Raw genomic sequence first — 27,161 nt, forward strand, 5'->3', positions numbered from 1 at the left:
GCATATTTACTGACCATGTCAAATTATATAACACTGTTTTAAATATTTTCTGCTTTTGCACAGACCCTGCTAGATGGACTACTGGGTAAACAGAAAAGTAAATGTCTTAGTCTGATGACCACGGAACATTGTATACACCAAAATAGCATTTTTTCTTTCCTGAGTTCTTAACAACAGCCAATTGTACAAGCGTTAGGGTCACATAGTTTGCATATTAGAATAAGTGGAATTACATCAGTATTTTTCAGTCTGGGTTTTCTCTGTTTGCTACCAAGTTTTCCATGTTGAGCTAGAGGAGCTGGCTAGCATCACACCAGATAAAATTCTAGCAGCTTAGAGAATTAAACTCATCTATACCTACATAATAATTACAACAAAAACATGTACCTCTTGACAGTTGTTTGTTTAATCTATTCCATATGCTCTTTTTTTTTTGAGTGGGTATTTTTTCAGTGTTTACTCCTTTTCTTCATTAAGTAATTAAATAAAAACAAGTATAAGACAGCAATACAAAAGAAGAAAACAATTGAAGACATCCATCATATTCTGGGCTGCATCTGAGATATAGTTCTGTTCCTACAATGAAGTGAGGATTCAGATTTGGAGCACTTGAACTTGAATTTTGGGTACAGTTCATCTAAAGAGGGAAGACCACACAGCATGGTCATACAGCACTTCCTAATTCTAAGCAGTAATCAAATGGAATTGGGGCTTAAGTAGAATTCAGTACATGCAATATGAAACTAGTGACATCAATGTCCAGTGAGGATCATTCCAAATTGTATGTCAGAGGTAAAACAGGCATTTTTTCAGCATGTACAATGAATTTCAGATAAATATTCCTCTACCATCTTATAGAAGGATATTTAATTGACTATTTGGGCTAATGGGCAAAAGAAGTAAATAGATAAAACTAACCAACCAAACAGGAACAGTTTGGAAAGTTTGGAATCTCTCAGGATCAACGTACATTTTCCAGTAGTGCAATAGGAATCTTGAATGAACATAACCAAGTAATTTATTTGCTTAAATCCTTTAGTTCCTTGACAGTAATCCTTTACATTTTTCTGAACAATTGTCTTGCTTGTCTTTTTGAAGTGGCAACCATCCCATCAATATATCGTTTTACCGTACTGAGCAAATTGAGGAGGGGAGTTTAAGATTGATACTGTGATACATATTGATAATGCAGAGCAACAGCAACCTCTTGCAGAGACATCCAGGCAGAAAGCAGAACACTGTTTGCATTCCCACTACTCAAACCGTGTACTTGGATTTTACATTAAAATCCACTGCAATCTGTGGCATGTCTTCCCATAACTGTAAGTCATTTTAAAACTCCCTCTCTCAAGACTTTGCTAGACAGTCACCAGAACTCTTCCGTGTTTTAAAGCTCTGAGGTATAAAAATGCCTTGTCACTTGATCTGAGACATCTACCTCTACTCTTATTGAGCACATCCTCTGTCTAAATTAGAGTTCCTGTATAAGGATGTCACGCTCCAGCAGAATGTCCCTCTAGTATCAACACCGATTCCATTCTTTGAACTTCAGATTGTAAAAGCAATTGTTGCACCTATGCTGGATAAAACATGTTTTGGAATTATGACCAAAGCATAACCATGTACTGAGCAGAGTGTCCATGTGAGGAGTAATCTGAATTTGAAAAAAACTGATTACTTAGGATGACTTGTTAAGATAAAAATATGTTTCATTATTGCCTGACTCTTAGTTTATTCAGCAAGAATCTTCATGCTACATCCCATTGACCTATGCAGATATAAGACTGTACTGCTATGAGATGAGACATTTTGCAAGGCTATAAAATGCATTTTTAATTTTAAAAGTAAATATTAAATTTTAAAATTAAAAAAAAAGAAAAACCAGTAACATTTATAGATATCAGAGTCATTCTCTGCTGTTTCATTGCTCCAATAAATACACAACAGAAAGAAGAAAGAAGAGTAGATTTTAACTGAAATAAAATAAATATGATATGGAAAGTAATTAGAAATTATAGTAACTGCTAAATTTTATTAGAAATGCAAATGTTTCCAGAAACATGTACACACTGATCAAAGGCTAGACCATTAAAAAATAAAACAAAATTCACACTTTCAGTGGAAAAAAAAACCCTTTAACATTTAGCAGGAAATGTTAGCAGAGAATTCATTGCCAGTTCATCTTGTACTTGAATCTAATCGTTCTTGAATGCAAAGATGATCAAATGTACACAACATTACAGAAACACAAACATTGCCAATATGAAAGAAAACCCACACTGTAGAACTGCTAGTGATAACGACCCACATAAATGCTTGCAGGTGTAATTTAGGCTCATAGCTACCATTCTTTAGCCTCAATATTGGATTAGAAAAACAGTGAGAAAGTCTTCCTTGAGATGTTTCCAGTATCCCCGACAGACATTGATCTAACAGATCTGACATCCTCCCCAGCTACAGCAATGACAAGTACGTGCAGTCAAGTTTAAGCTTCATCTATAGTTAGCACAGGATAGACGATAAGGCTACAGAGAGAGAAAAATTGAGCTTAACCTTAGTAATGATCTCTCAAAACTTATAATATTTAATGACAAAAATCAAAGAAAAGCACTGTAGGAATACAGCATCTGCCAAGCTGAATCAGCCCAACGGTCTGTGAGCCAGTCCTTAGAACTGCTGTATATCAGTTGTTTCAGAAAAGTGGGCAAAAAAATCCCAAAGCATGCAAAGGTTCTAGAATTTGGACATGAACATCGTATCCTAACCTCAGGTAATGAGATAATGATTTAACCTTTAAAGCACAAAGTTTTATATTCCTTCTCAGATTTGTTACTGGTTTGGCAGTTTCTGATTTCCAATGACCTATGAAGTAAATTTCAGATACGTCTAGCACCTGAATGTCATCAATGAAGCCCTGATCATTGTAACAGTGGGAAACAAAGAGAAGGGGTTAATCAAGATTATTTGAATTTTGAACGTCTCAAATTCTCTCCAATTCTCTCTTCCATAATATATCAATGTAAGTTTTGCAATCCTTTATATGCAATATCTGCCAGGACTCTAGCCAACTAGTCTTTGGTTTTCTGGCAGTGTTCTTAGAACAGCCTCCTCCATACTTAAATTTATAGCTGAAAAAATGAAAAGGGAATTAGAGAGGGATTAAATAAGAACCCAACAACTTTTCTCTAAGTCACCTAAAGGCTTACTGGAATTTGCATGAACATTTACTTCAGCTGTAATACAAGAGCAAGTCAGTGCTTACCTTGCAGATCAGCGAGGTCTTGGCCCCAAGACGAGCAGACTGGACACACTGGTTGGCTCCTTTCCCACCAAAACCAATGAAAAACTTATGACCAAGTATAGTTTCTCCAGCTCTTGGCAATCGCGTAGTAAGGCTATTCCAATTTAAAGCAATATTTACATAAATTAGTGACTGAAATAACAAGCATTTTCAAAATAAGAGTTGCATTCTAATAATTTTAGATGGTTCAAAGCCAGACAGTAAGACCAAAAAAGACTCAAAAGACCTTTTAGGGTACCTATGCTGCATCCCACCAGTTTAAGTTAATTCCTTATATGCCACCCAGTAAAACTTCTCTTTTATTACTCAAGAGAGTGATTGCAATTCTTTTGTTCGTGTTTCATGTTTCTATAGGAAAAGCAGCACTTGATGCCTCACTGGGATCCCCCAGTGCTAACTCAATACAGATAAATAACAAATCTCTAGGTCTCACTGCTCATGTTGTTTTACTGTAATGTTCAGCTCAAGTTTACTTATTGTTCATTTAATTTCATTACATCTAATTATACCTTCTTGAACCACCCAAAGTAATTTTTCACTTTGTTGGTGTTCACACCCCTCAAAATTGTAGATCATTATCAAAACCTTCCTCCTCTCTGCTGTCAGTCAGGCATGCTGTACATACTTAACTTTTTTCTTTTTTAAGTTATTCTCTTACAAATCAAGCTTTACAACTTCTCAGCATTTTTTTGTTTCTTGAATGCACTCCAATTACATTTACATCCTTCTGGGGATGGGTGCCCAGAACCAGATGCACTAATACAAGCGGAAACCCATCAGGAGTGTATTCTGGTTTAATTTCCATTTCGGAAAAAACAAAACAAAATTGTAATTTCGTTAACCCTACCAGATGCTTTGCTATCTCCAGCAAAAGCTGAAAAGATGCCATTGAGACTATGTGGAAGAACTTCCCAGAATGCAAAAGGCTACCTTACTTTTGCCACTTCTATTATAACACATAACTCAAAACCGTTTGCAACACTCAGATTATCAAAATCTCTGCCCCCTCAAGCCACACATTCCAGGCACAAAGTTTAAAAATGGAATTCCTTCTATGTCTTAAGCTACAAACAAGTTCACATGTGTGGAGAGAAGGTCCCCTGTGAGGTAAAAACAACCCATTCAGTCAAGGACAGTTAGCTCAGACAGGTTTCCAAAAGTCTGCATGAAAGAAAGGGAGAGTGGGGAAGGGGAGTCTGAAAGAATGCAGCTTCAAAATTTCCAGCCCTCCAAATCAGTAAAAAGGTGACATGCTTCTGCCCTAGTAAGTCACTACAGAGTAAAGAATATGTATAAATCACTTTCCGAGTTTATGCTGCAAGCCTAGGGCATATCGACGTTTGCAAAATCTTATGGACTTAACGACAGAGCACAGCCTGATTTACTGAATATTCTCAGGAAAAAGCAAGCATTCTTTCCCTGCTAATTTTCAGTTCCAGCATTCATCATTCCAAAGGTTTAGGATAGTTATGAAATCAAGAAAATCTAAAATTAAACTAGTGAAGCCAAACAAATCCTGAACTCCCAGAAATGAAGATTTTTGCTTTGAAGGAGTTTTTATAGGTTTGTCTTCATCAGTAGTTACAAATTCCAGAGAGACGTAGGCTAGGATGCAGGCTCTAAGTAGGGATGCTCACAAACAGAACACCCCAGATTTTAGCATGAAGGTATGGTACCAGTCAGTAGGTTTATTTTGTGTGGGTGACTACAGAGAAACACCAGAAGGCTCAAACATACAGCTAATGGCACTCATTTTGTTTCCAGAGAGGCAGAGCTGGGAACATTCAGTTGGGAAATGTTTAACTCATTTTAAATAAAAATATAACAGCTTTTTAGAAGTATACATACAGGTACCTTACGTATATATGGAAAGGATTGCTAAGTTAAAACAGTTTGCCCACAGCTGCATCCAGCACGTTGTTTACAGCTGTTAGTAACCATAAGATTTCAAGGAACAAGGTGTAATGAGTGTAGATAAATACTGTTTATTAATGGTAACATCTATAATTCATCACTGCTTTTGCCACTGGAAGCCAAAGTAGCGGCTGTGGACCAGTGAATGAAGGCCACAAAACTCAGCTGAGGAAGCTCATTTTCAGACAGTGCCAGGGCACTGTACGTACACTTCTAAAGTTATGTGCTAGTCAGTAAAGAATAATTGTTTCACCCAATTTAGGAAAGCAGCTCTTGTACAATTCTTTCTTCCACACATCTCACTATGCTTTAAAAAGCAGAACAACATTGTTATTCCTGCTTTGTGCCTGTGAAATTTAGGGAAGTCATTTTGCCTTTTTGTGCCTCAGGTCAGCCAAGAAGCCAGTGGCAAAACCAAAAATAGAGATCAGCTCAACCCATTAGCTCACACAGTCTTCTCATTTAAATTCTGCAGTATGAAAATGGTGTCAAGCCTCAATTCATTTTCCTTCCTGAGGGTTTTTCAGAGATTATAGCTTAATCTAAACAGAATTTGTTTACACAAAAAAAGCTAATATACTTTTAGACAAAGATTAACAATTGTGACATCCCAGCAGTCATCTGCTAATAGCACTGCCCTGAGTTAATATGCATTTTCAAGAAGTATGTTCAACAATACACATTCTTGCTTTAGCAGTGACCAGATCATGACTCGATTCTTCACTCAGTTATGTTGGCATCAACATGCAACTCCAATAAAAGCATCATAATTGCACTGGTGAAAAAGCAGGCTTGGTGAGATGAGAATCTGGGCCTCAATGTTTCAAGCAACATGGCATAATAACTGCCTGTAGGAATCGAACAGCTTGTTGGAGACAGGGAGATGACCTTTTTTATTGTTTTGATGGAAAGGTACAAGGCAAAGGGCAAAGGATCTAGTTGGAGCAGTAGTTTATAATTAGCCAATTTTAAAAATAGGCTAACAGACTAGGCAAGAGCATGCAGCAAGTTCCTGTAGGTCACTGTAAACAAAAATCCCACCCTATTACATTTCAGGCATGATCATCAATCCTTTCAGATCAGTTACCTACTGCAGAAGCCTACTTCTATTTCCATATTAAACAAAGACAGAGTACTGATCTATATACAAGCCTGGAGGTTTCACTTTCACTGAAATAGATATTCAGGATTTTTTTTTGCTAATATAATGCTATTTTCTTGTCATTTACTTCTGCAACTACACTAACTTTGATTCACATCAGACAATTTTAATGAGCATTTCAGGCTTCTGTTATGAGCAGGCAATGATGAGTAATCTGTATGATTAAGGAACCCTATAAATTCTTGGCTTATTGGTAGTGCCACAAAGAATATTCCAAATAGCCTAAAAGTGATGAAACAGCTAATGTTACTCCAAAACTAGGCTAAATAAGTTAATTAGAAAAACTGTCACAAGGGCTTTCCGAATTGTTGCATAAAACGTTTTGTAAAGCCATTTACAAATTTGATGTAATTTGAAAACACTGACTTGAAAAACCTAATTTAAGTTTCTGTCCAACAGACTGCTCTTTGCTTACATGACAAATTCTGCTCAGCTTTAAGAGCATAAATGGTACAAAGGATATTGAGCTCTCATCTCTTATGAACAATCAGAAACTAAACCTGAAACCTCCTAACACTTATTAGATGAGAAATACAATACTATATAACATGTTCTACAAATTGTGCACTGTATTTCTGAGTCATATTTATAGAGGAAAGTTCAGACTGAAGTATCCTGAAATACTTTGGACATTACAAATAAAGGAATGCAATCTCTTAGAATTTTAACTGAGTTTTTACAAAACCATATGTAAATGTAAAGCACACAGCAATGCTGCTCACATTTGTTCACAGGAAATGAAGACTCTTACATCCACTTATGTTTCAGAGGTTTGGGATGAATAAAAGTATACACATAAGAATATCACTACTGCAGTAGCTTCAACCCTCTCTCCCAGTAAGTGCGTGCCATGCATTCCCTTAAAGGCAAGAGCTGATTGGCATTTGTATTTTCAGACAGATATTCCTATGGAAGGATGGCATCAGAAACAGAACTGAACCCTTTACTACTGTGTTGAAGCACTGAAACAGAGGTGGAAGTGCAACTTACTGAGACATCAATGCCCCTTTCCCTGGTATTCTGGATTTTCTTGAAAAGTTCTGATCTGAGCAGTGACTAGATCATATTCAGAGACAGACAGTCTGAAGAAGGAGGGAGGGGAAAGGGAGAGATGTATATTAGCATCATTTGCGTAAATGTATCCTGAAATTAATCATGGTTTGCTTACAATTTGTGACACCTAACCAGTGTCTGTTCATTGTTTTCAACAAGTGAAAGTACTATAAAGATGTATTATTACTGTTTGCTTAAGCTGGTGTAAACTCACGCCCCCTTCTCAGCAGCATTTTCCCACTTTCTCTTGCATTGCTTTTATTGTTCACAAAGCTTTCAAATTCAAAATATTTTTGTTCCAAGGATCACTTTATTTTGGATCAGCAAGTTGGTCCAGCTTACTATGCAGCAGCCAGGGTGGGCCAGAATTTGCAGGACTGAAGAGAAGGTGAGCGAGGGGAGGAGTAGGAATGCCTTTGCTGGCAGCAGTACAGCCAGACTGCCCTAAGTCAATGATGAAACTTTGACTTGATACTGCTTGTAGGTTAAAAACACTGAACGCTATGTAACTAAGGTTCAATAAAATAGTACAGTATACTTTGCTCACTAGAGCTACTGAAGAAAAGCATAAATTATCACTATGCCTCTGAGAAACAACATGTGCATGAGAAAGGAAAACAGAAAAGTACAGAAACATTTTTCTCTGAGAAAAAAGAAAACAGTATTCTCATCAGGCAACTCAGAAAGAGAATTTGTATGTTAGATTACATATCACATTATCTAAGATGACTGTCATTTACATAGTAACACAAAACCAATTCAGACATTATTTTTTCTCTTGAAGAAAGGTGAAGAACATCAAGCCCTATCAATAGAGTAGCAGAAATGCTACACGTAGAAGTGTCAATAAAAAGGAACAGAATGTAAATGCCTAGAATTAAGCCTTGATTCTGTTCTCTTTGAATCACTGAACAAAACTGCCTCTTTCTCCCCTCCTGGGAGTTTCCTAGAACGGGGAAAATCCCTGTGAGATTACAGTGGGTGTATAGCTAGCCACTGTCTGGTACATACAATTTACTGGGCTTTCATGATTCTCAGAACTGAACAAATACAAAGGAGAGAACAGTTCTTCCCTCTAACAAGGAATATTAGTACAACAATGTGGTGAAAAAGTCTCAGATGTCTTTAGGATCTGGCTTGATGTTTTGGTTTAGCCATGGTCTGTTTCATCTAGCTTAACTTTTAAAGATCTGAATATGTGCTATATGGGAAAGCATCCATAACACACAGACAAAAGACCACAATTCTTTAAAAAAAACTTGTGTTCTTGACTCATTTATGCTTTCTTCCCTTTAATAATCCACTAAAACATCTTATTTGAAGGTAGAAAATGTTCAAGATTTATGAAGAGACTACCTCAGGAATTTAGTGAACTACAGCTTGGTTTAAATATGAGGCTATCCAGTTTTAGGCTCTTGGTCTCACCTCAGATCTAGAATGACCAAAAAAATTGTCAGAGACAATTAGAAACAATTAGAACTCATAGGATATCTTTATTTTTTCTTCCTGCTGCCTCTGAAAATGACAAATTTTTCCTAAAAAAATTAAACTTTTCACACATTTCAAATAATTGATTTTTGCTTGAATGTTTGATGGCCTGGGTCCTCTCTCTAGCCCACAGTAAAGAATAGTGCAGAAACATTACCCAAAGTGGTACCAGGCAGAATAATTGATGCTTTAAAAGCAGTTCTTTCACAGGACAGTGCTGAAGCACAGTGGTGGAGTGAGATGTAAAAGCTTCACCCCATCATCCATTCAGAGTACTTTTTTAAACCTGTTTGAGTTTACACTATATACAGTTTGCCACCACAGCACAAACATGTGAGTGATTAATTGGTGCAAAGCAGCAGGAATCTTTTCAGTTTTGCTGTCAGCAAAAATATGCATTCTATGAAAAACACAAATATACATATATTTTTTTAAAGATAAAATTTTTGTAAATCTCATTACTAAATAGGTAAACAGATGAACTGAAACAACTGGCACAAGTCTCTATCACGGGAAAAAGCTAAACTAATAGCTGCAACTACAGGTGGGAGGGCCACAACAAGGGTACCTTCTTACATGCACAATCACAAGCTCAGTTTCAAAGGACCAAAATTTGTAACACATATATGAGAACAGATTGTTCACAGCTCTTCACGACCTTCAATAAACATTTCTGATGGCCCCTCGTGCAGAAGCAAATTTTACCCTCCTAGATATTAAAAGATGAAATAAATAAGAAGGCATACAGATGAATGGTAGCCCACTGTACTGCACTTCAGTGAAATGACAATATCACCAAGAGATCAAAATTCCTAACTTATGTTAGGAGTATGAAACCTAAAACACAAAAAGATTATTTATTTGACTAATTGCCAGAAGTAAGAAGCTTTCTCATGAAACAACAAACCTGTAACATTTCCTCAAGTCTCTAGCAGTCAACTTTTGGGGAAAGGTGGACTCATCATTGATGAATTCATAATCTGTGTAATGTTTAATTCAAAAACTGAAGCTCTAAAGCTCTAAGAAACCAAAAAAAAAATACAAATCCATCTTCAGATATTTAAGTCTCAGCAAACATTCCATCATTCTTACCAAACATCTGGTTTGTATTTAAGAAATATTGTGGAAATTTTCAGAATTGCTACTCTCTAACTTTATTTTCCTCCCACATTATTCTTCACTGATGTCTCTCAATTACATTATTTTTGGAATTGCAGTTACATAATTATTTTCAAGGCAATCTGATGGTGATGTTAGAATAGACTGTCTCTGAAACATGCTGTGCCAACCAAGGGGCAGAGAAAGCTGCCTACGGTTCCTATGCTGAACAGAACATCATATCATGATAAAGTACCAGAGCTAAAGCAGAAAAACCAACACAATACAAAACAACCTTTGCAAACCAAGCAAGAGAGTGATCTGTAAATGCATAAGGACAGATAAATATAAACAAGACATTTGTGAACATTAATCTTTTCTCTACCTCTTAAAGAAGGGATTTCCCAGACAACAATGAAGAAAGTGGCAATAATACGGTTGAGGCCTCGGGGTCCTTGTTCTCGCCATCACAATTTTTCATATACTGGTAAATCAAGAAAGTAACCTGTGCTTCTGCTTTACTATCATGCAGAAAATAGGGCACCTGCTGAGCTGCCTACAAATCTTGTCATCAGTCTTTTCTCAGTGACAAATAAAAAAGGTAACCTCCACACACCATTAAGTATTGGCATTTTGAACACAATCAAGTTTGTTTCATAAAATATAATATCAAAAACAACATCATAGATGTGTTGTCACTACATATTCATCAAGACAAAGTATAGTGTGGTCCAAATAGTGTAATAATTTTCTTACATAAGATGTTGCTCTAAAAGCTCATACCCAGGATATCATGTTTGCAAGAATAGTACTCCCTATAGAATCCATGCAGATCACAGATGAAAAGTATAACCAAAGCAATACTTAGTTTATATATACTTACTCAATCTATCATACCTAATAAAGGTAATCAATATATTTAAATTTAGTACAAGGATGGGATGGGATGGGATGGGATGGGATGGGATGGGATGGGATGGGATGGGATGGGATGGATTTAGTTCGGTTGTAAAGGAACAACAACGATCATCTACTCCAACTCCCTGACCACTTCAGGGCTAAACTCACAGTGCCTTCAAGTTTTTACTTTAAAACTATCTTACTCTTGATTCACTAATATAAAAAAGCACTATCTGAAGTTCAATCTAATTATAAAGGCATCTGCTAAAATCTTGAATTACAGTAGCATTACAGCTTGTGGGGCAAAGATGAGAATGTGCAGGACGCAGAGGGTGCATGGGCTTTGGTGGCCAAAGTTAACTATCCCGTGACAAGCAGGGATTTCCTCTCAGTAAGCGCCTTCTCCATTTTTTACCATTTAAACTCTCTTGGGAACGGAGATCTCTGAAAATCAGGAAGGCAATTCTGTATAACCCTGGCTTGTGATGCCTGCCAGTGTAAAACTCACATCTCCATCAATGCCCAGAATTTAATGAGTAACAGGGAAAGAAAACTGAAGAAAAATCTGCTCATTTTTGTTGTCTCTATATGAAATACTATGAGCTTCAGCAAAACCACTAGCCATTTTTATTTCGTTTCTTCCCAGGGTAAAAAAAAAGGACAGGAAAACAATAATAATAAAAAAAGATTCAGCAATACTAATGGGATATTCCCAATGAATAATACTAAGAGGATCAGACAGTCAGAAGAAGGAAGGCATATTCACTGTCATTACAGCCGAGAACACAGAAAATGCCTCTTTCTATATGAGTACTGAACTTGATCTGCCTTTCTTATTTCTTCCATCCTTTATGTTCAGCTCTGACCAACATGTTAGTTTCCTTTCTGCTGTTTGCACTATCAAGGTTTATACATTTTGTATAAACAGGGATCTGAGATGACAGGAAGTAGAGTGAGTGATGGTCAGAATAAATTAGGTAACAGGAGGTTAGGATTCTTTGGAAGCAAAAGATATTTTTTCAAAGACAAGAGGCAAGAAAACAGCAATAAGAAAAGAAGCACACTGTAAGAACATGATGTAGAAAGATAACAAGAAGAGGTGGAGACAAATGAGGGAAAATCAGAGATGGTTCAGAGATGACTTGCTATTGATCCAAAAAGGAAAAAAAAAATTACTAAAGTCAGAAATGGAAAGAAGAAATAATAAAATTCAGAAGACAGCACACAACTGATATATTTAGGAACATTTCCACCTTCATATTTTATAATTACTTGTCTCAAAAATTAATATGCTGTATGAAGGTGCACCTGCTAAGGCAATATGCTAGTGAAAAATCATTTTGTATTTTCTTCAGGCTTAAAGTACATAATACCAGGCTTGAAAGGAACCAGAGATGTCAGCAACAAATAACTCACTGCAGCTTAATATAGGGACTAACAACTGCAGCCAAATAAAACAAGCAAACAAAATCTTACTGGTAAACTCCTATGGAAAGAACAGCTCAAAGAGCTCCTAGAGGCAACATCATATACATGCCTGCCCAGAGTGTTTTCACACAAATTTGTTACCATCGACTCTGTACAATTTTTATTGCAGCTTTTGACTTGTGCCAGGAGCTCTTTACTGTCAGAAGTACTAAAATTCATCCAAAAATGACTCAAAATGCATCTAGGAAAATGGTTATTTCCATTAACAGTACAGCCAGCAAGCAATTCATTAATGAGACAGAACAGAACTATTAATCAGATCGTGCTGTGGCTCACAAAGGGGGAGAAAATACAATATTCTCAGTGTTGGGTGTTAAAATATAGTGCCCAACATCTGTTTATTGTGACAAATATTTTCAAAGGAGTTCCTTTAGGCAATTTCCCTTTGATTATAACCAAAACTTGTATGGTAAACACCTCCATACTGAAAAGCCAAGAGATGTTCTCTTTTAAATAGTCAAAAATCATTTCCAATAATAACAGGGACAATAGCCAAGCCAATAAGAAAGAGTGGGAGTTACATTATAAAAGAATATTCACTGGGGCAAGAAATTACAGATAAACTCATGACACAACATAATATTCAATCTGCATCACTGGGGTACAGCAGAAGCCCAAGGCATACCCTGAAGTAGCGATAATGCCAATGCCCAGTGTATCACTGTTTTGCATGTCATCTACTTGGAACTGCACAGATATCTAAGAATTCTACAGAAAGCCAAAGGCAACACTTGTGATATCGTTAAAGTGGGATGTTATAACATGAGGCAATGTCTATATGCTATAGAGCACTGCTGAGATAAGATTACATTTCTATTGTAGCAGAAATGAACAAAAAGCCCCTCAGTCCTGATGCCGATAGTGGACAATTGGCAAATAAGTTTTTATCAGAACAGCCTCTTCCTTGATTATCATGTTATTGCTTCCTGGCTTTTCATTTTCTTCAAAGAGAGGTATCACTCTGGGTTTTCCAGAGGCAGCTGAAGCCTCAGCAGGAATGCAGAATGATAGGGAAGCTGCACACTCAAGAGGCTGCTGTAAAATCACCTGATTGTATGCTCAGTAAATATGGGCTAGGTCTGTTACGGCATTAGCAATCTCAGTCTCCAAAAACTACATACAATAATTCTGCCTCTCTATCTTTTGTTCCATTCCAACCTGGTTCCATTTCCATGAATGTCAATGAGAAGAAGAATTTTTTTGTACTGTTGTTACTAACATGGTAATAATATCAGGGAGAACCTTTTCATATTCTAGACTTCCTGTGAAACTGGATACATGCAAGTCTTGTATGTACTTAGGGCACACCATCTGGAGATTTTTTCTAATCATAGTATAGTTAGGGTTGGAAAGGACCTGAAAGATCATCCAGTTCCAACCCCCCTGCAATGGGTAGGGACATCCCACCAGATCAGGCTGCCCAAGGCCCCATCCAACCTGGCCTTGAACACCTCCAGCGATGGGGCATCCACAGCTTCCCTGGGAAACCTGTGCAGTGTCTCACCACTCTCATGGTGAAGAAATTATTCCTAATGTCCAGTCTAAATCTGCCCCTCTCCAGTTTATAACCATTCCCCCGGTCCTATCCCCACAAGCCTTTACGAACAGGCCCTCTCCAGCTTTTCTATAAGATCTCCTCTGAGCCTTCTCTTCTCCAGGCTGAACAAGCCCAACTCTTTCAGCCTGTCCTTGTACGGAAGGTGCTCCAGCCCTCCAATCATCTTCGTAGCCCTCCTCTGGACCCGTTCCAACACCTCCATATCCTTCTTACGTTGAGGATTCCAGAACTGGACACAGTATTCCAGATGAGGTCTCCCAAGAGAGGAATAGAGGGGCAGAATCACTTCCCTCGACCTGCTGGCCACGCTTCTTTTGATGCAGCCCAGGATATGGTTGGCCTTCTGGGCAGCGAGCGCACATTGCCGGCTCATGTCGAGCTTCTCATCAACCAGCACCCCCAAGTCTTTCTCTGCAGGGCTGCTCTCAAGCACATCATCCCCCATCGTGCCCAGACCCAGGTGCAGGACCTTACACTTGGCCTTGTTGAACCTCATGAGGTTCTCACAGGCCCACTTCTCCAGCCTGTCCAGGTCCCTCTGGATGACATCCCATCCTTCCGGTGTGGCAACTACACCACTCAGCTTGGTGTCATCCACAAACTTGCTGAGGGTGCACTCAATCTCGCTGTGAATATCATTGATAAAGATATTCAACAGCACCGGTCCCAGTACGGACCCCTGAGGGACACCACTCATCACGGATCTCCATCTGGACTTTGAGCTATTGACCACTACTTTCTGAATAGGACCATCTAACCAGTTTCTTATCCACCTTACCGTCTACCCATCAAATCCGTATCTCTCCAATTTAGAGAGAAGAATGTTGTGGGGGACTGTGTCAAAGGCTTTACAGAAGTCTAGATAGATCACATCCATCAGTTTACCTGTGTCCACTGCTGTGGTTACCCCATCACAGAAGGCCACCAAGTTGGCCAAACAGGACTTGCCCCTGGTGAAGCCATGCTGGCTGCCACTAATCACCTCCCTGCCCTCCATGTGCTTTAGCACAGCTTCTAGGAGGATCTGGCATAGGTTCTAGGAGGATCTGACCCAGATCTGTTCTGACCCAGATTACTGAAACATATTTTATAAGAGTTCCCTTCTGTTCTGTGGGAAAACAGAGAAGCTGAAATGTGCACAGGTATAGTCTTTTGCTGTAATTAAACTACATTACCAAAAAATGGCTACAAATTTTGTCTCGCATTGCAATATCTAGACAGATGTTGTTCTTTCTCTATAAACTTTTATCTAATCTCTTTTCCCTTTCTCTTGACTCTTGTTTAGACAAGTCTACTTGACTTAAAAATTCTAAAGTATTTGAAGGGATGAAATAAATTATGTTGTGAATCCATCACTTCCATCTTGCAGCATTAGCAACTGTTCTAACACTGGACACTGTTTTAAATGAATGATTTTCTTTTACCATTGTAGGGTTGCAGTTGGCTTCTACTGTCATCAACCCATAAGAAAGCATGTACATACTTAGGAAGGTTCAACAAAGAGATTCAGCAACTGATAGCTGGCAAAGAGGGCACCCATGAAAAGATGAAAAGACTGATAAACACATTTTTTTTACTGTTGTTGGTAGTGTACAATAGCTTAGTGACCTCCAAGAGGGAAAAACACCAGTCTAATGAAACTAGAAAAATTTGATACTTTAAGTCAAGCATTTAAGTCGCTCTGAATAACAAAACAATGAGTACCACGACGTTTCAGACAAGTGTTCACTGCCAGGCAAGATGGAGTAGCTGATTTTCTTCTCCCATTAGGATAATACACCCCAAAAAACTTATCACCTGCTAGGATCAAAATGTTTCTGGATTCATTTACTCCATTACCCAAGTGAACTCTCTAGAGAATTAAGCAATAGTTTCCCTGCCTCATATGGACTAAACCTAAAAGCTTGGTAAACACTAGTTTTATCTCACAAACCATAATTTTTAATTGGCTAACACACATAGGAAAGGCATAATCCTCCACTGATGATATCATAGTCTACTGCCATGGAAATGACTGCAGTATCATAAACACAGGTTTAAGATGACCTCATTTTCGTAGGAAAGAAGGAAATTTCACTGGAATGTGAATGACATTGGGAATAAACACACACATACTATACTGTGAAAAAACTCTTTACTAGTCAGTTAAAAGATGGAAGTAGAAGATTACAGCTAGAGGTGCAGCTGAACAGAAAAGGGGTTCTCCTGTTTAAACACCATACTACTGTCTTGAACAGAGAGAGCCGTCTGGACTCCTGTCAGGGTTTCACTCTGTAAGTTCCCTACACCAGACAGAAGTGAAATCCCTGCCCTGACAGGCTTACAGTTTAACCACAAGAACATGAACAAAGTATGCCTATAAGAATATAGTGTAGGATCACAGAACAACACCGTAGCTGGAATGCTTCCTAGAATGAGTAAGTACTTAAGAAGTGGGAGGAACAGAACTACATAGCCTCTTGAAGCACAAAAAATAACGTGTAGTCAGACGCAAATGCAGAAGTACAATCTCAGTGTGGCAAGTGCTAAGTATTTCAACATTGGCTCAGGAAAATACATATATTTAACCTTCAGCTCTGAAGTACTCTGAGAGGTGTCAAACAAGTCAAGAATTGGAAGCTGAAATTTGTGTGTAAGCTTTGTGCTGTTGTGAGCTGGAATGTTGAGTACTGTGTTGGACCCCAAGTTGAGGTGAGACAACTTGAGCTGAGAACAGGGAGTGGAGAAATGTAGAAGACGATAATGATCTCACTTAAGTAGAAACTTTCATCTTGAAGGATCTCAAAGCAATTTACAAATTTAAACAGACCAGACATTGCAGCTGGTAGGAACAGAAGCAGACAGCTGGGAACTCACTCATGGGAAGGAGGAGGTAACAGAGGACTTACTGGGTGCCGTATCTTCCAAAAAGCCGGTGGTGGGAGAAGATAGCAGGACTAAAACAGAACTTTTCCCTGAGCCTTGCCATGCAGCCATGTGAGAAAACTGCAGAAAGCAAGCAGGCAGCCAGAAACTGAAAAACAGGGGGCCTCTGGATAGCTGGGGAGTTGTCACCCTTAGGAGAGTAGTTTTCTTGCCTTTTGACTCAACCCCAACTCCACAGCCTCTTCATGCTTTCTGCAGTAAACCTCATGTCTTTTCTATTATTTTTGTCATCTTTAAAACCTTCTTTCAATCTCTCTTTACCTTTCTCATATCTTTATAAAGCTGATTATCCCCTCTTCCCTCTTCCAACTCCAAAATGTTTTCCAAATACTAAGTAGGACAAACAGCGCTACCTCTCCATTCCTGAGAAGACAAAAAAATTACTTCACCTGTGGCATTCATGTAGTACAGGCCTGACTGTAGTACCACAAGGGCTATTATTTAGCTCAAAAGCTCTACTAAATACATACTAATAAAAATGAACTAGATAAACAAGTCTAAAAAACAAGAGTCGTATTACTTATTGCTGAAATGGAATTGCTTCTGGAAGGAAAGACAGCACCTAATTACAGTACACAGTAGCTTAGGACACAAAATGAAGACATCAAATGAAAGTCCAGAGAGGTTTCAATTAAATAGATTCCAGAAAGCAACACTTTTGTTGCAACTAAGTTAAAAGACATTGTGTGACCAGCTTCACATTCATATTTCCCAAGACTTTTAAAACTTCCACTTTTCCATCTAGGGGGAGGGGGGAAGTTTTCATGCATAAAAGCCAAAGACAAGTGTGAGCAGGTGTTCTAGCACCACCAGTCCTACTTGGAGATGACCCACAGTATCCCCTGTTGCACAAACAACAGTTTCTTTCAGAAAGTGCCAGCTAGGATCAATGGCGCACTGTCTCTCGCCTGGGGTTCATAACCTTGGTTGCAAATACAGCTCTTGTAATGGGTTAAAAAAAGTCATTGGTTGCCTTGCCCTAGTTATTTTTGTGTTAATTTAAGAAACACTCAGCCAGACATTTTCCCTCTTTTTCCCCCTTGTCAATATTTTGTCATTTTTTGTTACAGAAATTGTGTTGGAAGCTTTTCAGGTCTGGAGCATAACACCAAATAGTTCTAACACACTAAAACATTAAGCTGTGTCTCACCCTAAAATAAACTGATCACTCAGATTTTGGAGGGGATGACAATTTAATGACAAAGTTTATAGAAGTGAAAAGCTTCTTTCAACATGAATGAGCTTGGACCAGGTCCCACATCAGATGTGCAGTGTCTGGACCACCACAAATATTCAAAAGCTGTATATGAACAACCAACAATTTTCTTACTGAATTTCACTACCAAGGATTTCGTCAACTTGATTTTTACCCCATTTTTCTTTTTGGGCCCCCAAGATACAGCTTTCTTTCTGCCAGACAACAGAAGGCAAAGGGGATTTTCTCTTAACCACATTTAGGTCCTCTAAAATCAAGACAGAACAACAACACACTAAGACTACACATCCTGCGTTTACTATATGCCCAGACTTTGCTAGGTCAGAGAAGAAGACAAGGAAATAAGTACGGGTTCTGAAATCAAGCCCAGATTTTTCACTATTACATAAACTAAACAATTCCGAGATGACACATTCTCTCATGCCTTGATGCCTTTCTCTGGATCCAAAAGATTAATTTCCTCAACTGGACTAAGCTTGTATTCCTTCACAGTTGTGCTTTCCCATGCTGCTGGCAAAGGCAGATTGACTAGAATGAGGAGTGGCTGCTGCAGGGGAAGCATTACAGATAAAAACAAAAACACAAATGAAATGGATTTGAAGGATTCTAGAACACTGCTGCTAGGAGAAGATGAAGAGCAGAAAAAAAACCCAACACATAAAAGCAAGAGAAAACATTACAACTTAGTGGCTGTGCATGCATGAGAAATGGTGGCAATGAGAGCACCTATGAAAGACCTGCAAACAAAGCCAAGAAGAAAATGAAGTCCTATGTGTGCCCTTCCCTGCTCGCTCAAAAGGAAGGCAAGAAAATTCCTTTCCATAATCCCACAAAAAAGCCTGAAATTATTGTCCCAAATATTATATTTCAAAAAAGTAGAGACATGGCTTTGGATCATGGACATTTTCAAGGAGCAATTCACTTCAGCACTTCAGCTGACAATAATCGCCACTAGAGGCTTAAGAGGAAGATATAGACTTTCACTAATGAAGATGCTTTGGGCATTTTGCACAAGCAGACATTGTGCTTGCTTAGCAAAGATGAGCACACTCTTCTGGGTTGAAAACTGGTTGGAAGGCCAGGCCCAGAAAGCGGTGGTAAATGGAGTTACTTCCAGCTGGAGGCCAGTTACAAGTGGGGTTCCCTAGGGCTCCGTACTGGGTCCAGCCCTGTTCAATGTCTTTATCAATGACCTGGATGAAGGCATTGAGTGCACCCTTAGCAAGTTTGCGGATGACACTAAGCTGGGTGGAAGCGTGGATCTGATGGAGGGTAGGGAGGCTCTGCAAAGGGATCTGAACAGGCTGGACCGCTGGGCTGAGGCCAAGGGCATGAGGTTTAACAAGACCAAATGCCGGGTCCTGCACTTGGGGCACAACAACCCTATGCAATGCTACAGACTAGGAGGAGTCTGGCTAGAAAGCTGCCTAGAGGAGAAGGACCTGGGGGTGTTGGTTGACAGTCGACTGAACATGAGCCAGCAGTGTGCCCAGGTAGCCAAGAAGGCCAATGGCATCTTGGCTTGTATCAGATATGGCGTGACCAGCAGGTCCAGGGAGGTAATTCTCCCTCTGTACTCATCACTGGTGAGACTGCACCTTGAGTACTGTGTTCAGTTCTGGGCCCCTCACCACAAGAAGGATGTTGAGGCTCTGGAGCGTGTCCAGAGAAGAACAACAAAGCTGGTGAGGGGGCTGGAGAACAAGTCTTATGAGGAGCGGCTGAGAGAGCTGGGGTTGTTTAGCCTGGAGAAGAGGAGGCTGAGGGAAGACCTTATTGCTCTCTACAACTACCTGAAAGGAGGTTGTGGAGAGGAGGGAGCTGGCCTCTTCTCCCAAATGACAGGGGACAGGACAAGACAGAATGGCCTCAAGCTCTGCCAGGGGAGGTTCAGGCTGGACACGAGGAAAAAAATTTCACAGAAAGGGTCACTGGGCACTGGCAGAGGCTGCCCAGGGAGGTGGTTGAGTCACCTTCCCTGGAGGTGTTTAATGGATGGGTGGATGAGGTGCTGAGGGGCACGGTTTAGGTATTGTTAGGAATGTTTGGACTCGATGATCCAGTGGGTCCTTTCCAACCTAGTGATTCTATAATTTGATGTGTTCACCAGGCCACTCTGGGGTGTCAGTTCCAGATGTGTATTCATCACCACTCTCCCCTTCAGTCAGGCAACATACTACTTTGTAGCTCAATGCTTTTTCTGCCATGCTGCCATGTCTCTCTTCTCTGCTGAATGCTTTCAATCAGTTTACTACTTGTAATAATTATTAACAACAGTTCTTGCAACGGTAGACTGGAAGCAGAATTTTTAATTCTACTCCCTGCAGGGAGCAAAGAAATGCAAGGGAAGGAAAGCGGTCAACAGAAAACTAAGACTTCAAATTTTTAACAACCCCAACAAACACAGTTTTCCAGTATTTGAGCTACAGTTTCATTCTCTTGAGTTAAAGTGAAAAACTGTTGCCGTTGTGACTATCCAAAGACTGTTTTTCCATCTTACATTTTGTTCTTTGCTTCTGCTGTTTTTAATTGCCATGCCAGTTTCTCCTGTTTATTCTAATTGTTATAGTGTGTCTGACTCTCATTGGTTTATATGTTTAGTCTTGTCCTAATTTAATATGAATCAAAATGCCAATGCCACGACCAGTCTGAAAATATTAGTCAGTACAGAAACTATTTAAATGACACTATGGATGGTACCCATCTGGTTTGACATCTAGATCATATAGAATAACGCTGTTTTTGTTTTCTACTACTACTGCCTGCTATTGCCAGTGAAGTGGTGATTGTGATTGTGACCACAAATATGTTTTGTTCCCGGTCCTATTAAGCCAAAAAAGTGTGGTTTTACTGCATGTATGTACGTGAGGTTGTTCTGATTGTACTAAATTCACTTTAGAAAACCCACATTTTGCCATTGCAGCGCTACAGGACAATAAGAAAAGAATTTCAAATGAGAACAGTATTTTAAAAGCAAACCACTGGGCCCCTTTTTAAGGCACACTACCCTTTCTTCTGAATGTGATTATTTCTCAAAGTTACATCTGAATACTGTCTTCAACAGAAGGTCCCCATCCTTTTCCTTCTCAGGCATTATGCAAGACACAGCAAACTGCGAATTTCCATTTGACACAGAGGTTACTTCTTTAAATTATTAGTTTACTGTATTATGTAAAAACGTTACATGGTAACTTTTTTTAGTGGTGAATCTGGCTACCATATGCCCAATGGTAGCTTGAGGCTTATCTTTCTGATTTTCAGTACCTTGCCTCTACAGACCTAGGAATCTTTACCATTTAATGTCTGCCACTCCAAGCTGCTAGCTTTCCAGACAGAGGGCCCAGATTGTATTCTGGAGAGTCAACACGGTATTTTATCGGTTTGAGTTACATCACAGCATTGTCCAACTCTGGCAGAGTCTCAATCAATATGATTACCTTCTAGGAAAGATAGGCTTTAGTCTTACATAGTGAATATGCCTATCAAACACAATGTGTCCAAAATCATGTCTGACCTCCTTTGAGTGACTCTCACTCCTAATTCAGTTTATTCAGTCTCCTCCAAATGGATGGTAGATGGGCATTTAACGTGATCAGTGCTGCTCATGTCTTTTACAAAGTAAAATATCAGCATAAATGACAGACAAACCGTGATGCTGTTTTATGCCTGCTAAAATGAACCCATTTTAAATGTAGAATACACAGCTCCCTCTAAATCCTAGATACAGGCAGTCAAGAGATACCCTCCTGGCATCAATCCTAATCCTAACCTGGCAGTTTTTACCACATCTAATAAATTTTGCTTATTGTTCCCTATGTCATAGCTTTGCTCTCCACCTACGTGTATAATAGCCTATGATTTAAGACTTACTAGTACTTTCAGCAGGATTTAACACAGGATACATTTAAACTACATCTGCATGGGTACGACATAGAGATTTCAGTCAGATTTTAGTCTTGCCAGCTAAATTTAAACACACTCTTTTTCTTATTTTATTAAGTGCCTGAAGTCCTGTGCTAGGAACAGAAAGAATGAGGCTGTTCCTTCTTTTTCAGTTGAAGCAAATTAGGTTATCACTAATAAAAAGCCCTACCCTGCACCTTAAAGTAGAGGCTAATAATGGTGAGTCAGATACATACTTGTGATAGCATTTGTACAATTAAAGAAACACTCTCAGCTGACTGCAAAGTGAAATGGCTTTTCTTCAACCACTTAATCTCTGTGTAACAGCATCTAAGGCTACAACTTATGGTTTAATCTCTGGTTGCAATATGGCCAGTTAAAGTGGCTTCAAATAACTGCCTGTATTTCTATCATATCAAACTTGCATCCAAAAACTGGGAGTTTTCTTTTTTTGTGTGTTTGTTTAAGCATCAAGAAAAAGTCCAAAGCTGTGGCTGTCAGCAGTGCTTACACTGGCAGACAATTTTTTGATGATTTTTTTTCCCACATTTCAGGGAGACGGGAAAAGGAATGTCTTGAGGTTAGAGCATCATGTTTTGTATTTCAATATAACAACACAAGCATCTGATAGCTCATTCGCACATAACGTCAAGATCACTTGTACAAGATCTTACTCTAACTTACAAGACAACTATTCTTCTTGGAAAGCTGCCAGTGTGTTCTGCAGATTACATAAAGCATCAAATCTTTCCAATATGGGTCCTATAATTATTTAAGGTTTTTCATTGTTCCTGTAACACATGTCTATGCCTAAACTGTTCTCACTCCTCAGCATATTCTTCTAATCATGTATTCTACTCTTTCTTGACCCACAGGCTTTGATATAATCGTCTGCTGATTCAGATTGAGGAACTGTGTTTTTTACTGCAGAATTCCCAGCGAGACAAGCTGATGCAGTCCAGATACATTTACTTTTAAATCCTATTTTAACCAAGTCTACATACACAGTTTAAAACCAGATGTGTTTAAAATTATGTGAATCAAAGACTGATTTGCAAATTTACTGGAGCTGACAAGGTCAGCCAGCTTAGGTTAGTATTTGCATCGTCGCCAACTCCTGAAATTTTACTTGAATTCTTCTAATATTTAGTATTCACAGTGAAACTTAGGCTGCTGGAACCAAGAACTTTCATGAACTCCTTTACTTAATTCTTAAAACAACTTTCCAAACCTTACCTATATACAAAAAAAACCAACCAAACAAAAGAAAATAACAAACAAAAAAATACCCCAGACAGTGAGACCCAAATACCTAATACTAAAAGTAAAATGCCCAGAAAATTAATTAAAAGGAATTAAGACATTCCCTTAAAAAAATTTAGCAATTTAAAAACCAGCTTTGGGGTGCAGAGGTGCTAAGTTTTTGATGGTTTCCTGTTTCCACTTCTTGATCTGGTTGGATATGAATAGCTTGGAAGCCTTTCTCTCTCTCTCCTCCTTTCAAAGATGTCTGCAAGTAATCAACTTGGAACCTACTTTTTCATGGAGCTAAGTTCAGTTTCTTTGCAGCATGAACCTTGCTTGCTTGCTTTTCTAGTGGAAAAAAGTGCTTTGAACTGAAAATGTGTTACAGTTGACCAGCTTTATTTACCTCCATAAAATCGTTTCGAAGTCCTCTGTTGATAAAGAGTATTGGAGTGCACGATTCTACACACGGGTTGCTATGAAATGCTGCTTTTCCAGCAAGGCTAATGCCGAGCCACCTAGCACAGCTGAAAACACAAACCCAAGCCTCTCTTCTCCCTGAAGTCACAGACAGCTGATCAAAGCTCCAGCAGACAACACGTTCAAACTTCTCCCTGTTCCCACAGCCTTCTCCCAAAGTGCTGTTTGCAGGGCTGACATCACCGGGGCTCAGCCACCCTCACCACAGCTCCGCTCCTTCACGCTGCCTCTCCCGCACCTGATATTGAATATGCCAGCAAATAAACTCACTAAGACTCGTTTTAGAGTTTTTGAAAGCAAGCACCCTTTAATCAGGCCTGGGCAATAAGAGAGTCTGATCTCCGTCAATCACGTGCAACGAGACACATGCCAGGGACAGAATGTATTTCTGACTTGCATGCGTGTGTATAAATTCTCCTAGAAATTTTATGCGTATTCTGTTGCTCTCCAAGGACTGTCTGAACTTCACAACAGTCAAAACTCTTGCTAATTTGGAGCTGGCTCCAGCTCTGTGCTTGACTTTGCCTTTCAGACACGGAGAAACTTCAAGCATAGGTGATTACAGAAGAAGACACATCTGTTCAGCACAGGTCATACTTCATACGAGACATTATCGTCTCCAAAGATTGAACAGCATCTGGAAGAACACCGTCTAAGAGAAAATATGCTATCAGAAAAAGAAAACGTGCTGTCAGAGGGACAGTCTGCCTAACTTCCAAAAAATACAGTTACTTAGATGAAACTTAACTCTACTTTAGCTTCAAAAAGAAACACTCCGCTCTCAGCAACAACAACCGCTTCTCGTATTCCGCCTCAATTCCCTGCCCAGGCACTAGAGCTCCGGGGCCGCCCCCGCTTCTCCCGTCCCGGCCTGGCCGGGCTCAGCCCTGGTGCGGGAAGGGAACCAGCTCCGCGGGAGCCTCCCTGGGTACTGACCTGACCAGGTCGGTCATACAGGATCCCACAACCACCACCTCCGCGGCCATGGCGCCCGGGGGAAGGCGCGGATCCAGCCCGAGGCACCGCCGTGGCCTTGGACTCTGGACCCGGTCTTAGCGCCTGGCGTCGCGCGTTGCCTTGGCAACCACCGCCTGGGAAGGGGAAGGTTGTAGCAGCAGCCGCCCAGCCGCGGGAGCCTTCGACCGCGAGGGCTGCCCGTGGCGAACGCCTGACGGAAAACCCTCCCGCCTCTCCCCTCCCTCGGCTTTACTCCCCCCACCCTGAGGGCGCCGGCGACCCCGCCTGCGGCCAAGCTGCCCGAGCGTCCCGCTCGGGCAACTGCGGAGGCCACCAATGTCGAGGCCGGTGAAAGTCCCGTCCCCCCCCCAATCCGTACAGCCGGGCCGGGGCGCGGCGGCGCGCACGTGGCGCGGCGGGAGCGGGGCCGCGCACGCCGGGCGCGGGGGGACGGTACAGGCCGCGACGGGCGCGTCGCCGCCGCCGCGCCACTGTTGTTGTTGCTAAGCGGCTGCGTTCCGGCCGCCGTAGGTAATGGCGGGGCCCGGGGAGGGGCGGGACGGGCGGGAGCAGCGCCCCTGCCGGCCCCGGGGAGCGGGCGGTGTGGCTTCTCCGCCGTTCCTCCGCCCCCTCCCCCGGGGCCGGGGGGGGACCCAGAGGCTGCGCGCCCGGCGACGGCTTGGCTGGAGCACCGCCCGGCCCCGCTCCCGGGAGTGGTGGTGGGGTGGTGCCTCCGCGCGGGGCGGTGCCGGCTCACGTGGCCGGGGGAGCTTCGCTGGGGCGAGGGTCGGGCCGGTCTGCGCTTTCTCGGGACGGAGACGGGGTGCTCGGGTCTCCGCAGAGCCACGGGACCGGGGGCGGACAGGCGGGGATGTGTTCTGGCACTGCGCCCGCAGGTCTTCGCACGTCCCGTCTTCTGTCACCTGCAGTGATCACAAGTCCCTTCTTCTGTCACCCAGGGGAGGTCACAGGTCCTCTCTTTTCCTGTGACTTGAAGGTGGTCGCAGGTCCACTCTTTTCCTGTCACCTGCAGTGGTCCTAAGTCCCTTCTTCTGCTGACACCCAGAGGTGGTCACCTGTCCCCTTTTCTTCTATCACCTGCAGGTGGTCACAGGTTCTGTCTTCTGTCAGCCGGAGGTGGTCATGGGTTCTCTCCTGTCATCACCCAGAGGTGGTAGAGGGTCCCCTCTTCTCCTGTCACCCAGGCACCTCTTCCTGTGGCCCTTACAGTGAGAACAGCAAAACCAGATCACCCACGGCCAAGTGAGAAGGTTAGGCAGGAGCCAGGAGCCATGCCCTCGCATTTAGAGACCTCCATCACAACATTCACCTTGGCCTTCTTACAGTTTTACTTAATGCCCATCACGGGAACAGAGCAGCTTGTGTCTGGGCAATTCCTGGCGCCCGAAGTGGTACTGGAGGTTTTATGGTTACTGTGAAGTGTACCTTACGTTTGCCCGAAGTCCTACTGATAGGCTCCTAAAGCTGAAAGGATTTAAATCTTAGTTTGTTTACTTCTTTCAAATGCTTTGTTTTGGGAGGGAAACAGTCTAGTGAATTTTGGTTTTGTTAGTTCCCTTCAGTTTGTTTGTGTTCTGTTTCCAGTACTGTGGGAAAATCTAACTGGGGAAAAGAGTGTGTGTATGACAACTGAAACTTATTAAAACAATACTAATTGTGTTATAGTTTGTAAAGACCTTTGTTTACAAAATAAATTGATGAGTTTAATTGATAGCAACCCTTTAAGTATCCTGTTTCTGGCTTGTTATGTTGAAGGTATCATGGGTCTTAAAGAAATGATGCAGTAAACCCACAAAAACTGCCTAGAAGTCATTTACATCTTGTTTTGACAATAACTGCATATTTTATTCACAGAGAAAGTACAGATCTCATCCTGCAGTTCAATTTGGAATTGTACATCTGTTCAACTTTGATCACCGCATGTATCTCTCCTGTCTCACAGTCCTACCCTTGTAACACTTACAGTCCCCTTAAAATGTGTCATTATAAAAAACAGTTCTGAGATCTTTGTGTATACCTTCAATATTGCCAAAACGATAGCTTGTTTTTCAACGTGTGTTTCATGGTTTAAGATGTTTTTACCTTCATCAGTCCAACTGCCCCTCTGCTTGAAATTACTCTCTCTACAACAGACCTGGCAGGCTGAAACGTGTGCCCTGTTTTAGCCACTCTTGTGCAGAGTATCATCTTTATAGATGAGTTTAAACTCTTTTTTTATTAGCTGTTCAAGCGAAAGTCATTGGACTTTGCATTAAAATAGGTCAAGTGAGGGCTTGTGTCCTTTCAGTTCTTCTGGGGAAGGATAAAAGTGACTGGGCAGTAATTTTTGGAAGCGAAGTAACAAACAGGAGGAAACATCTTAAGTGGCTGTAGGTGTTTGCTAAGCAAACTTAAGTTAGTGCCCACTGTCAGTGACTGCAAATTATATGTGGAGAGAATGTGTTATATGTTA

At 40.6% G+C, this 27,161-nt stretch overlaps 2 protein-coding genes across 7 annotated transcripts in view; one reads left to right on the forward strand and one right to left on the reverse strand.

Annotated features, from left to right (window-relative positions):
* The window catches only part of RBKS (ribokinase), a 71,001-nt gene extending 46,109 nt beyond the window's left edge, over positions 1-24,892 (reverse strand). For 4 of the 6 annotated variants that reach the window (XM_054063787.1, XM_054063783.1, XM_054063786.1 and 1 more), the window contains exons 1-2: positions 24,668-24,892; positions 3,263-3,395 (exon numbers count right to left, since the gene is read on the reverse strand). In XM_054063787.1, the coding sequence (XP_053919762.1) occupies positions 3,263-3,395; positions 24,668-24,717 (183 nt within the window). In that variant the 5' untranslated portion in view covers positions 24,718-24,892. Of the gene's footprint in view, positions 1-3,262; positions 3,396-3,527; positions 3,783-24,667 lie in introns of those variants that run through there. The other 2 variants (XM_054063784.1, XM_054063785.1) reach the window with 2 other exon arrangements.
* A 154-nt stretch (positions 24,893-25,046) lies between these two features.
* Positions 25,047-27,161, forward strand: part of BABAM2 (BRISC and BRCA1 A complex member 2) — a 173,380-nt gene continuing 171,265 nt past the window's right edge. Inside the window, exon 1 of the mRNA XM_054063781.1 lies at positions 25,047-25,219. The gene's annotated coding sequence lies outside the window, so the exon portion shown is untranslated. The remainder of the gene's footprint in view (positions 25,220-27,161) is intronic.

This window comes from Cuculus canorus, chromosome 3 (assembly GCF_017976375.1).
Source record: "Cuculus canorus isolate bCucCan1 chromosome 3, bCucCan1.pri, whole genome shotgun sequence".
NCBI classification, from domain to species: Eukaryota; Metazoa; Chordata; class Aves; order Cuculiformes; family Cuculidae; genus Cuculus; species Cuculus canorus.